The sequence below is a fragment of the Sinocyclocheilus grahami genome, unplaced genomic scaffold, assembly GCF_001515645.1.
Source record: "Sinocyclocheilus grahami isolate Dianchi unplaced genomic scaffold, SAMN03320097.WGS_v1.1 scaffold10.1, whole genome shotgun sequence".
NCBI lineage: Eukaryota > Metazoa > Chordata > Actinopteri > Cypriniformes > Cyprinidae > Sinocyclocheilus > Sinocyclocheilus grahami.
In genome coordinates, this window is record NW_015505189.1 from 4,305,014 (window position 1) to 4,318,411 (window position 13,398).

A 13,398-nucleotide genomic window follows, 5' to 3' on the forward strand; every position below is an offset into this window, starting at 1 on the left:
ACAACGAATTTAAAAGACCAATTCAGAAGGCTGAATAATGTTTAGTGCTCACCTCGTAGCCCTTCAGTGAAGGTCCAACCAGAACCACAGGCCTCATGGACGGCACCACATCATATGGAGGAATGTGTTCAGTCTAAGTGAGAAAGACAAGAGTGGCAATGTTACATAGAACTACAGCATTAACTACAACTACAAACCTGGATTAGGAACGGTTTCCGTAATGTATCAGCACAGACTGGCAACATTCGTGGTACAAACTGCTATATTTTCTGAGATGCATGAGACGTTGTCAGACATTGTCTTATTGTTTACAGCATCTAGAGCTGTCACAGAGACAAGTGCGATTTCTTAAAGTCTGCGTGAACCAGAAGTTGCTGCTGACTTTACTTCAGTATTGTGACGTATTTCCAACTGAAAGGGAATATTGAATAGAGGGCAGGGTTTTATTTTAGCGCATATCCTTTCCTAACGGTTGGAGTGTCATGTCTAAGGATATTCTACCCAAGCCATTAAACTGACGTCATCAGAGAAGGAACGCCACTCCAGAGCGGAAGCAAATGTTCAGATTTTGATTACCAAGGCAATTTTTTTTCAGTGGATTGAATTGCACAGATTAATTGTTCACCTCAAGTCTAAGCAATGTGCGCTAACAAAGTAAATAGCGTACATTATGATTTCATGCAGACTTTAAGACATCTAATTTACGGATATTTTATGCACGGTACTCTAAAAAAAGTCTTAACAGTCATTCAAATAAATAGAGACCTTGTTCTGGCATACAATACTGTTCAAAGGTTTGGGGCCAGTAAGAAGACGTACTTTTATACAGCAAGGATGCATTAAATTGATCAAAAGTTAAAAAAAAAATGTATCACATTTTCCATAAAATTGTAAGCAGCACAAGAGTTTTCAAGGAAATGTTTCTTGATCATCACATCAGCATATTAGAGTGATTTCTGAAGGATCATGTGACACTGAAGACTGGAGTAATGATGCTGAAAATTCAGCTTTGCATCACAGGAATAAATTGCAATTTTAAATATATATTTAAATAGAAAACAGTTTAAAATTGTAATAATATTTCACAATATTACTGTTTACTATATTTTTAATAAACAAAAATGCAGCCTTGGTGAGCATAAAACATAACATAAAACAACATTAAAAAAAATCGTACTAAACCCAAACAGACTCCCAGTGTTGGGGAAAGTTACTTTTAAAAGTAATGCATTACAATATTGCGTTACTCCCTAAAAAAGTAACTAATTACGTTACTTAGTTACTTTTTATGGAAAGTAATGCATTACATTACCTTTGCATTACTTTCGCACATTAACAGAATTGTCAGCTTCATTAAAATATTATCATTGAGACATATTTTGGCATCTGTAGTTGGACAATCTCAATTCCCAGCTTCATAGTATGCAAAAAGCAGTACTGGAACAATACACGACCCACTGCACGTGTATAATTCTTCATCAGAACAGGTTTGGAAAAATGTAGCATTGCATCACTTGCTCACCAGTGGATCCTCTGCAGTGAATGGGTGCCGTCAGAATGAGAGTCCAAACAGCTGATAAAAACATCACAATAATCCACACCACTCCAATCCATCAGTTAATGTCTTGTGAAGCGAAAAACTGCATGCTTGTAAGAAACAAATCCATCATTAAGATGTTTTTAACTTCACACCTTTACGTCTAAAATATTAGCCCTCTATTCATAATAATGTTTTCTGAAAAGGTTGTCTCGTCTGAATAAGGAGAGAAATATGCACAGATCAAGCACCAGTTACAAGCGGAAACAGTCCAAAACAGTTTTAAACCAATATGCCTGTGGTTTTTAAAGTGAGATGACAACAGAGGATGGACTTTTTCCACTGGAGGAAGTGTTATTATGGATTATGGACCCATATTTTGTCCAGAAGCAACGGTTTAAAGTCAAAACACCTTAATGATGGATTTGTTACAAACATGCAGCTATTCACTTCACATGACATTAACTGATGGACTGGAGCGATGTGGATTGTGATGTTTTTATCAGCTGTTTGGACTCTCATTCTGACGGCACCCATTCACTGCAGAGGATCCAGTGGTGAGCAAATGATGTGATGCTACATTTCTCCAAACCTGTTCCGATGAAGAAACAAACTCATCTACATCTGGGATGGCCTGAATTTTCAGCAAATTTCCATTTTTGGGTGAACTCTTTTTTTTTTTTTTAGCAGTAGCTAACAAAATTAGTTAACATGAATTAACAATGACCAATACCTCTAAAGCATGTATTAATCTTAGTTCATGTAAACTGCAATATTTACTTATAATATTAATGGACCTGGGCTGAGTTTGCAAACGTGTCCATATGTAATCAAAGGTTTTCATGGATTAAACTTCTGAAATAGATTCAATTGTTCACAGTCTTGACAAAGAGAGAAAGAGAGACCTCTGTTGTTTCTGCTCCTGTTTCAGTCTCATGGCCTCCAGTCGGAGGGGGCTGGGAATGAAGCTGATGTCTGCCCCCTCTTTCACCAGCCTTCCAATCCACCAGTCATTATTGTACTTCTGCAACACAAAGAAAAACATGCTCAGCACTATTATGATGCATTATTATGGGCACTGTTAGCAAGAAGGATTAACCTGCAAAACCTTTTACACATTTGTCTGCATGTATTGTACATGCAACTCACCTCTTTAATGTGCAGAAAGTCTTTGGCTTCAAAGTTTATGGCAGCACCCTGAACAGGGCAGTCCTCATCTAGAGCCCCGCAATAATTCACATTTGTCTTCACTGCGAATGCTACAGGTTTGGACTGCCAGGGAAATCAACGTTAATAACGTCATTACATTACATTACACAACTATCAAGAAACTATGAAATGATCCTCTTAAAGTTTACAATATTGACCTAAATGCTTATAAAATGTTTACTCTAAGCACATTAGTATGGATGATCCCGTCCCAACACATTTCTAAAGCTACATGCAGACTGACACTTTGTTGTTGCCCACTATACAAAAAAATAGAAAAAGCTCATTAAAGAAGAGCTTGAGGAACCTTAGCTCTCTCGAGCTGCAGCTGGGCCTGGCGTTCGGCTTCAAGCCGATACGCCTCGCGGTCCTCCTCCGCTGACAGGTCGGAATCCGAAGGTCTGCTCGTGTACGAATCGGCTGAACCCTGCAGGAACAAGGGAAGCCGAGAACGTTTGCCATAACGGAGAAATGAAAAAGCACAGGAAATAGCCCGTGACTTGCAGTGTAAACATAGCTTAGCTAGACATAACACTCATCAATCACCACAAAACATAGCTACAGGAAGACAGAATTCATTAAAAATAAAATAATAAACCATTTAAACAAAACTCTTTTGGATTCTAGAAAATGGGCAGAACAATAAAGAAGTGGCACAAGAAACATGCAGACATGTAAATAGCAAACTGATAAGCAGTTCTTGTATATGAAGTTAAACAATATGTATGACATGTTCTACTTTATATGTAAAGCACATTTTTGTCATAAGTGCTCTTGTTTATGTGGTACTTATAATTATTTGTAAATTAATGAGAACCTAAGAGCTCAGTCCACACATAATAAAACCATCTATGTGCACAACAACATATAAATAATCCTTTAAAATAAACCTTTATAAATAAACAAGTTGTAAAGCAGATACTAAATTGTAGATTAACACTAGATACTGCTAAACAAAGTGTCTGCTTAATGAATGTACAGTATATATTCTATTGAAATGTACACACACCGGCCACATTATTAGGTACATCTTTTCAACTGCTTGTTAAAAATCTAATAAGCCAATCTGATGGCGGCACTTCAATGCACTTAAGGCCCAAGTATATATATATATATATTTTTTTTTTTTAAATGTGTACGCTAACATATGCACACAATCGTACACGTAGCCTTTCACAGTATAGTCCATTTGAGGTGTACACGAACACAGGAGGTCGACACATATGCTCTAGAAAGCTTCATCTTTGTCCAGCGTCTGCTCTGTTTTTCTCCAGAAGATATGACCGATAAACCTGTCTTTGTACTCTTTTAAACTAAGGTTGCTGATATTTACAGCATTAGTTGGAAGCGATTTTTTTCCGTTAGAAAACGAATCTATCAGTATCGGCAGATATCATTCTGAATAATCAACTATCGGTATCGGATGAGAAATTTTGTATCAGTGCATCTTTACAAAAATTGGATGGTGCGTGTACTCTTCTGGTGACAAAATTTGCATCATGCACACTATACGTGGATAGGTACATCTTTTCAACTGCTTGTTAAAAATCTAATAAGCCAATCTGATGGCGGCACTTCAATGCACTTAAGGCCCAAGTATATATATATATATTTTTTTTTTTTAAATGTGTACGCTAACATATGCACACAATCGTACACGTAGCCTTTCACAGTATAGTCCATTTGAGGTGTACACGAACACAGGAGGTCGACACATATGCTCTAGAAAGCTTCATCTTTGTCCAGCGTCTGCTCTGTTTTTCTCCAGAAGATATGACCGATAAACCTGTCTTTGTACTCTTTTAAACTAAGGTTGCTGATATTTACAGCATTAGTTGGAAGCGATTTTTTTCCGTTAGAAAACGAATCTATCAGTATCGGCAGATATCATTCTGAATAATCAACTATCGGTATCGGATGAGAAATTTTGTATCAGTGCATCTTTACAAAAATTGGATGGTGCGTGTACTCTTCTGGTGACAAAATTTGCATCATGCACACTATACGTGGACCATCATAAAAACCGAAGTATACTTTGGCCTTTAGGCATGTCGATTTGATCAAGACAATCTGCTGAAGGTCAAACCGAGCATCAGAACTGGGATGAAAGTTGATTTAAGTGACTGAATGTGACATGTTTGAATGTTCATGAATTAAGGCAGTTCTGATGACAAAAGGGGGTCCAACCCGGTACTATCAAGGTATACCTAATAAAGTGGCTGGTGAGTGTATATTTACTATATTTAAACACTGTGTGATTTACAGCATTATACAGTATGTGACCCTGCACCACAAAACCAGTCATAAGGGTAATTTTTTTTAAAATTGAGATTTATACAACATATCAAAGCTGAATAGATAAGCTTTCCATTGATGCATGGTTTGTTAGGATAGGACAATATTTGGCCGAGATACAACTATTTGAAAATCTGGAATCTGAGGGTGCAAAAACAATCAAAATATTGAGAAAATCGCCTTTAAAGTTGTCCAAATTAAGTTCTTAGCAATGCATATTACTAATCAAAAATTAAGTTTTGATATACTTACAGTAGGAAATTTACAAAATATATTTATGGAACATGATCTTTACTTAAGATCCTAATGATTTTTGGCATAAAAGAAAAATCTATAATTTTGACCCATACAATGTTTTTTTGGCTATTGCTACAAGTATACCCCAGCGACTTTAGACTGCTTTTGTGCTCCAGGGTCACATATAATCAAACTGACTATTTGTATTTTAGTGCACAATGAGATACATTTTTTTTAATGTAGATAAAACTCTTGTTGCCGTATATGTTCCTCATTAGAGATGTGTAAAAAGCTTAAAACACTGTTCTTTTTCCTGTACAACGACTGGAGCAACACTGGAGCTGAAATGCTTATGGTCAGTGAGTCATCATGCCTTTCCAATGACAGGCACAGGCAGCTTCAAACTATTCAAAGAAACGTAGATTCCACAGGGGTAAAAATGGAACCTGTACATTACAAATGTTGATAATTCATAAAATATAACTGTGATCTGTGGCATAATGATCGTAACACTCAGATTTCATCTGTAAGTTGACAGATTACTACAGCACTAGTGCGATGAGCCAGAGGCAGTCATGTAATGCTCAGAACAATGATTCGACTGAAATAATGAAACAAAACCACCCAAATATACCAATAACAGTGGAATTTGCATTTCAAAGCGATGCCAACATTTTCCATAACCATGATGATAACAAAGTGTAATCCAGTTCTAAAATTTGTGCATCCAGACCAACACCCTCACAAACCTTACAATACCTATTAATCATACAAAACAATAAAAACAACCTCTCTCTGAAATTCAGACTCACTGTCCGCAAATTCATAACCAGGTAAATTCCACCTACCTTCTTCAGGAGAATGGTTAATGGGTTGTTTGTAACGCTATCTCATTCTCTCTGAGCTCAAGAGAGACCGCAGTACCCTCAAAGCATAGTGCTTTGGTTGGTGGCCCTTTCCTGGGCCACTCTGAAGATTGTTCCTGGTCCGAGAACGATCAACCGGCGCTCAATGCCAGTCAAAAATAACACCGAGATCCAGCACCCAAAACAGAGCAGTCATGACTGCCCTCAGAACCTCACAGCAGCGAGGGAGAAGACGAGAAACAGAGAGAGCGAGCAAGAGAGAGAGAGAGAGTGTGTGGAACTCAGGAGACAAATGAAAATGCAAGCAGGTAGTACAAGCTGTTAGAAGAAGGAAAAATGGAGGAAGGGATGAAAATGAGCACCTCAGGACTAGCCAAGCTGCAGCGAGCAGAATGCTTTGGGAGAAAAATGACTGAATCTCACTGTGGACGGAAATAAGGAAGCTTAAGAAAACACTACTAGCACCATCACCACCACCAACAACAACAACAACGTTTTCAGCTGTATTCACCACTATGAATAAGAATCACATCATTTAAGATATAATATTACAGATTATAATAAGATACCTGTAATTATATTCTGCATATTCTAGAATTATATTATTTTTTATATTACTAATTAAATAAGTAAATTTGTAATATTGACCATGTGGCTCCTTTGTCAGGTCAGGTGTTCTTGCCTCCATTGAAGTACTGTAAAATGCTCTTTTGATCATTATAGAGTGACAATATACAATTTGTAAATAAAATTAAACAAGAAAAAGCCAAACAGAAACGTTTACATTAGTGGTTTCAGACTTTCTGACCCTACTGTACATAATAAAATCTAATAATAGCAAAAAAGATAAAGGTTTATACAATTTCTGAAATGAATATATGCATGCATATGCTAAATATTTAAAAGAAAAAAGAAAATGTGCACTATCCATTGGTCACGTTGTTTAATCATATATATATACACACACAGATATCTATTTGTAATATTTAGCTGAGTGGAAATCTCCAAAAATGCACTCCTCCATAAAGCATGCCAGTGAAAATCAGTGCCATCTACACAGTGTTCTAACATTTAGTTTGAACAATACTATATTGACGAGGTATGAGGTAAAGCACACACACACACACACACACACAACACACATACTCGCACCCTTATCGACTGTATTCACGACAGCCGATGAAAGAAGAAAAAAGGCGAGAAAGTGCAGACTCTAGCATATTTAACTCTCTCCGGCTCTGAACAGAAGGCTTGTTTTTGCAGAATCAGCTCTTTCATTGTGAGCGGCGTGTCATCGCCACTGTCTCTGTATAACATTCCTCCAACATAATTAATCTTCCTCATAACAAAAACATAATTGAGCATTTCGAGAACCACTATGCTATTCTCTTATTGGTGAAAGATATTGATTTAATGGAGATATATTGGCTAGCTCACAGAAAAGCAATACAAAGAAAATATGCCACGTGTTTGTACATTTAAATCTGTAGTGTGATATGTCCCCACTGGATGCCACAAATGCCTCGTTTGAAATGGGTTTTATTGTTTTGTCTTGTTGCGCCGGGACACAGGGCATCACAGTATGGTAGGGGCGTAATATTTCCGTCACCCACTTGAGGTATTCAGCCAATCACAATGCACTGGATAGCTAGGGTGTTCTGAGTTTTTTTTAGCACATTGCTGTGGTTGCTAGGGTGTTCTGAGTTTTTTTGTTGTTTTGTTTTTGTTTTAACACATTGCTATGTGGTTGCTAGAATGTGCGGATTATTTTAGCACATTGCTATGTGTTTGTTACAGTGTCCTGAGTGTTCTTTTAGCACACTGATATGTAGACCATCCAGGTACCTTTGGGATACTCATTTCAACATAATACGATTGGGACACACTAATTCTAATTTTTAATACTATTTAGGATAGAAAGTTAGCTAATCAGAACACAGCATACACGACTGTAGCACACTGTTAACTGGTTGCTGAGTGTTCTAAGTGTTTAGCACACTGTTTGCCTGGGTGTTAAGAGTGACTTATGTGGTTGCTTATTAGTGTTAGGGGTTTGATCAAATAATAAAGAGCAATAATTCTTTGCAATATAGACCTTGTGTATCTCCGCCCCTTTTCATCGCTGCATTTGTTGTCTTCTGTCTTCCGATTTTAAAATCTTCCCGGTCTACTGACATTTGTTATGACATACGCTTCAAACATTACAGTGCTCATGATAACTTTCGTTAACTCTACAATAAGTATGGATGTATCGATGCACCTCAAGCCAGTTGAAAATCTATATAAATATGTGACGATTCAAGTCGGTTGAGATATTAAATGAATCGCGATACAGTTGGGGGTGGGAGTTTATATGTATCACTGAGGGGAACTGACTCTTCAGAAAAATGTAGATGCTATTTTTTTTTCATCTTGCCTCTGTATAAGTAAGAGATAATGCACGGCTAGCTGTGCATTAAACGATTTTAATGCATACCTGCCAGCCAATCAGAATAGAGTATTCAGATAGACCATGGTATAGTGCATGTTAAAGTATAAGTGTTCAAAAGCGCAGCCAAAGATTATAGATATATACAAAGATGGTCCACTCGTATAACTATGAATGGGGAAAAGTGAAACGCTCAATATGGCCTTCCCGCCTTCCAGTCAAAATAGCCAATCGTCAGTCTTTACAGACTGGCGGTTCTTTGGGGGAGGGGCTCTGTACAGATTTGCTTGTTCTTTACGACAGTCCCTGTTTGGCGACTACTGTGTGCCTGCACTGATTTTGATAGGAGAACTACCAGATTGCATTCACCGGTGAAGTGTAAGAAACTCAATATTTGTAAAACATGACATTCATTTAAAGGGATGCACAAAATGTTGCCTTGTTTTGATGTGTTCTAACTGCATGTAACAATTAATATGGTGACTCATAACAAAGTAATGGTCTTCGCTTAAAATAACAATTAATACATTTAATAATAAATGTATTTACATTGGTTATGTAAGCTACAAAATAAACAGGAAAAAAGTGCTCAGCAGTTTTATAAAATATTTTGCACGACGTGACAATAACTATTTATTATCAGTCATAATGCAAAGAACATCCACATCACAGCCCATCACATATCGAGTCCTTCCAGTGTCGTCCTCCGGTCTTTGCTCCAGTTCTGTCTCTAGGTGCATCCCTGTCACGAATCCGGTCAACGAACTTTCCTATTCATTGACTCTCGCACTACACACTGTTGCACATCACCCCGGACTACATTTCCCATCATGCATTGCACTGATTGCACTCAGCACGAATTGCACACACCTGTTTACACTGATTGCACCCAGCTGTTTCATATCACTCCCTCACTATTTAACACTCACTCTGATCCCTTCCCTCTGCCGAGTATTGTTTCAGCGTTTATCACTCTCCTAGAGATAGCTACCTTACGGAGCCCTTGTCATTGCCTTAGCCCTAGTCATTTGCCTTAGTCATTAGCCTTAGCCTTAGCCCTAGTCATTAGCCTTAGCCTTAGCCCTAGTCATTTGCCTTAGTCATTAGCCTTAGCTTTAGCCCTAGTCTTAGCCTTAGCCTTCTCGGTTTCTGATCTTCGCCTGGTTCCCTGGATTCACCCCTTTTGTCTTGCCCCTTTTGATTCTGTCTGCCGATCGTCGACCTGTGCTAGCCCTAGGACTATTCTTGTGTTTTGCCCACCATATACCTGTTTGCTCTCATCTGACCCATGCCTGCTGTATGACCACGTCTCTGCCTTTGTCTAATAAAGCTCTGCGAATGGATCCGCAAGTCTCACGTCTCGTCAGCCCCGTAACAATCCCAAATTGCATATTTATGCACTATTATATGACGTTTTGTAGTATAAATAGTGCGATGAGTGTATTCACAAAGAAAATTCTAAAAAGAAAAGTGCACTTTAAATACACGGATCATGCACTTAAATAACTGAAAAAAAACGAAGTGTGGAATGTTGGACACTTCATGCACTCAACTGTCGCAGCTTTAATTACGTATCGAAGGGGGAGAGGCTATCAGACTCCGATTATGAATGACAAAATAACCTATATAATTCATACACTACATGGTTGAGTACATAGTGCATAACTACAGTGTATAAGTGCATAGTGTATAGCAGGGTTCCTCAAATCTTGCCCTGGAGGGCCAATGCGCTGCAGAGTTTAGCTCCAACCCTGATCAAACTCAGCTACCTGTGATTTTCTAATGATCCTGAAGACACTGATTAGTATGCTCAGGTGTGTTTGATTAGGGTTAGAGCTAAGCTCTGCAGGAAAGTGGATCTCGTGGGCCAGATTTGAGGATCCCTGGTGTATAGTGTGTCATTTGGGACGCAGCTACTGTTCTTCCAGTGTTTGTAACAGCGTCCTCTGGTTATCATTGAAACAGCCGTAAAGGAGATTGGTGTCGTGGTGTCACATGCAATAGCTGGAGCAACCTGCAAAAAACACGATGTTAAACGTAATTAGAGCTTAAGCAACAAAAGTAATGGGACAGGTCACTTCAGATTTTGTAGCTGATTTGAAATATGTAATTTAAATGCGTGTTCAGAGAGAAGTTTTTGAGATTTCAGGATTCCCCCATTCATTTAGATCTTGGATGAGCTGCCTGGAGGCGTTGCAAAATGGAAAAAAATGTGACTTTCCAACTCATTCAGCCCATCTGCTGCTTCTCTTTCATTCAGATGTTTTATGTAGTATAGTTTCACAAAGCTAAAGTCAGACCATTCTGTTTTTGCATCAAATTTTGAAATTAAATAATCTAATTTAAATAAAAAACTGCTCATGCTGCATTGAATGCAGCATCTTTTTTTGGATCGTGATTAATATGCAGTGGTTGCCTCTAATTTTAAATGAAAAGACCACAGGCAAAGCCAAAGATTTATTTTATTTGTATTATTTATTTATTTGATTTGAGATTTGTTGTAAAATTTCAATTTTGTTTTGTTATTTGACATATTTCAATTTCACAAAGAAATGTGCAGCATTTGGTGCAAAAGGACACCTTTTCATTTATAATGAAAGTGGGGGAAGTCTTGACCCGTAACCCAAAGGTTGCGGGTTCGAGTCTCGTACCGGCAGGGATTGTAGGTGGGGGGAGCAAATGTACACTGCCCACTGCTCCGGGTGTGTGTTCACGGTGTGTGTGTGTTCACTGCTGTGTGTGTGCACTTTGGATGGGATAAATGCAGAGCACTAATTTCGAGTATGGGTCCCCATACTTGGCCACATGTCACGTCACTAATTTGTCTAAAAATCGTATTGTGGATCATATCACAACGCGAGTTGAGTGAATCGTTACATCCCAAACAATGTGTGTCCACTTCACCAGCTAATTACTCTTCAACAGTGATGGAAATGACAAAAAATGCAAGTTCAAACACAAAATTCTAAGGATGGCCGCTCGCTTATTTCTCTGACGCATAGATTCAATAACTTCTCGTTGTTGAATCATCGTCATACTTGTCTGCTACCATTATGACATCACCATCGTTTTGGAAAAGGATGGAATTTGATTTGCTTCCTAACAAAAGCCCACATCCACACCCTCTTTTTCCTCCTGTGTCCAAAGCCCCAACTCAGCTGTGTGCAGATGTTTACCCCTCACCCCCTTTCTTAGGGAGTCTTTGATGGCAGATGAAGTTGGTTCACACCCACTCTTGCTTTCACTGCAACACCAAATATAGCACACAATCCCTCCCCACCCTGCGCCTTCTCCTTCCCCCTTACAGCTCATAGATCATCTCCTTCTCCGTGCGTAATCTTCATAGATTCACTGCATCATGGATATCATTTATCCATCAGACACATTCATAATTTTAACATCAAGATACACCTGAGGTTATTAAACAATACCACCTTGTTGTGAGGCAGGCGGAAATAAAAGGGAATAATAAGACATAGACGAGGCATAATAGTGTAAAGATAAGCGAATGCCCCCATGAGTAAAACCACATTGCCGTGGGTGGAATGATGAAGGTGATCGCTGAAATCGATGTAGTTGAAGAAAAAACAGGAGAGAATGAATGGAAGTTCTGGGCTGGTGGGAGACGTTCTTCTGGTCGGTGAGGCCATGGCGATGCTTCCTCCTATATTTGAAACTCAGCCCTAATTCTGTCAGCTCCAAATAACAGCCTCAAACAAAGCGAGCACACATGGGAGGGAGGAGAGGAAGACACAGGGGAAAAAGAGAGAGAGAGAGAGACAGATATGGGAAGAGAGACAGACCAGCGTGAACAAAAGTCCCATGAAAAAAGACACGTCTCTTGAGATGCTCACATGCAACCCAAACAACAACTGTATCTCAAATACACATGAAGCTGAGTAATATTTTCCAACTAAGGGCCATCTAGCGTCTCACTTGGTTCATATGTTAAAATGAGTTTAAACAACACACTTCACTGCTTGTTGTTAGATTTATACCTAACAAAAAAAATTCATTCAAATAAAAATGACTATATTAGCGTCCACTAACAGACAATATTAACACACTCTGCAGTTTTGTTGTCTGTTGCTTTAAATGCATGAGCTCTTTAAAGTCGGTGGATTCTAATTGGCTGTCAGTGTTTTTTCAAATTCATCAGCTGGAAAAAAAATTGTTTTGAAAGTGATTCCTCCCAATTGTATTGTTCCTTTGTGTCATTATCGTTATAGCTGCCATTTGGACTTCACTATTCACATAAAATTAGAAAGACTATTAAAAATTTGTAGTTATAGTTATTGGCCATGGTGTGAATGGCCCTTAAAGCTTTATCATATCATATAATATAATATAATATAATATATATTTTTGAGTTCTTAAGGAAATGTATTTTGTTTTTAGTTTTCCAATTGAGGACATCCCTGGATGTCCCTAAAGACATGTTTTATTTTATTTAGCTCACTTCTAGTAACAAAATTGTCCCCAAACTATGACTAAATAAACTCTCTCACACACACACACACACAGGTTTGTTTTTATGGTTTATGGGGACTCTCCATAGGCGTAATGGTTTTTATACTGTACAAACCGTATATTCTATTGCCCTACACCAACCCTACCCCTAAACCTACCCCTCACAGGAAACTTTCTGCATTTTTAGATTTTCAAAAAAACGAATTCTGAATTATTTATAAGCCTTTTGAATTACGGGGACACTGAAAATGTCCTCATAAATCACCTTCTCGTTGTAATACCTATGTCATACCCATGCTATTATACAAATTTGTGTCCTCATAAACCACATAAACATGCACACACACACACACACA

The 13,398-nt window shown here is 38.2% G+C and overlaps 1 protein-coding gene across 1 annotated transcript in view; it reads right to left on the reverse strand.

Annotated features, from left to right (window-relative positions):
- Positions 1–13,398, reverse strand: part of LOC107594466 (voltage-dependent L-type calcium channel subunit beta-3-like) — a 40,238-nt gene that overhangs the window by 7,425 nt on the left and 19,415 nt on the right. The window contains exons 3-7 of the mRNA XM_016284525.1: positions 3,054–3,173; positions 2,687–2,809; positions 2,443–2,561; positions 233–269; positions 53–133 (exon numbers count right to left, since the gene is read on the reverse strand). Coding sequence (XP_016140011.1) covers positions 53–133; positions 233–269; positions 2,443–2,561; positions 2,687–2,809; positions 3,054–3,173 — 480 coding nt within the window. The remainder of the gene's footprint in view (positions 1–52; positions 134–232; positions 270–2,442; positions 2,562–2,686; positions 2,810–3,053; positions 3,174–13,398) is intronic.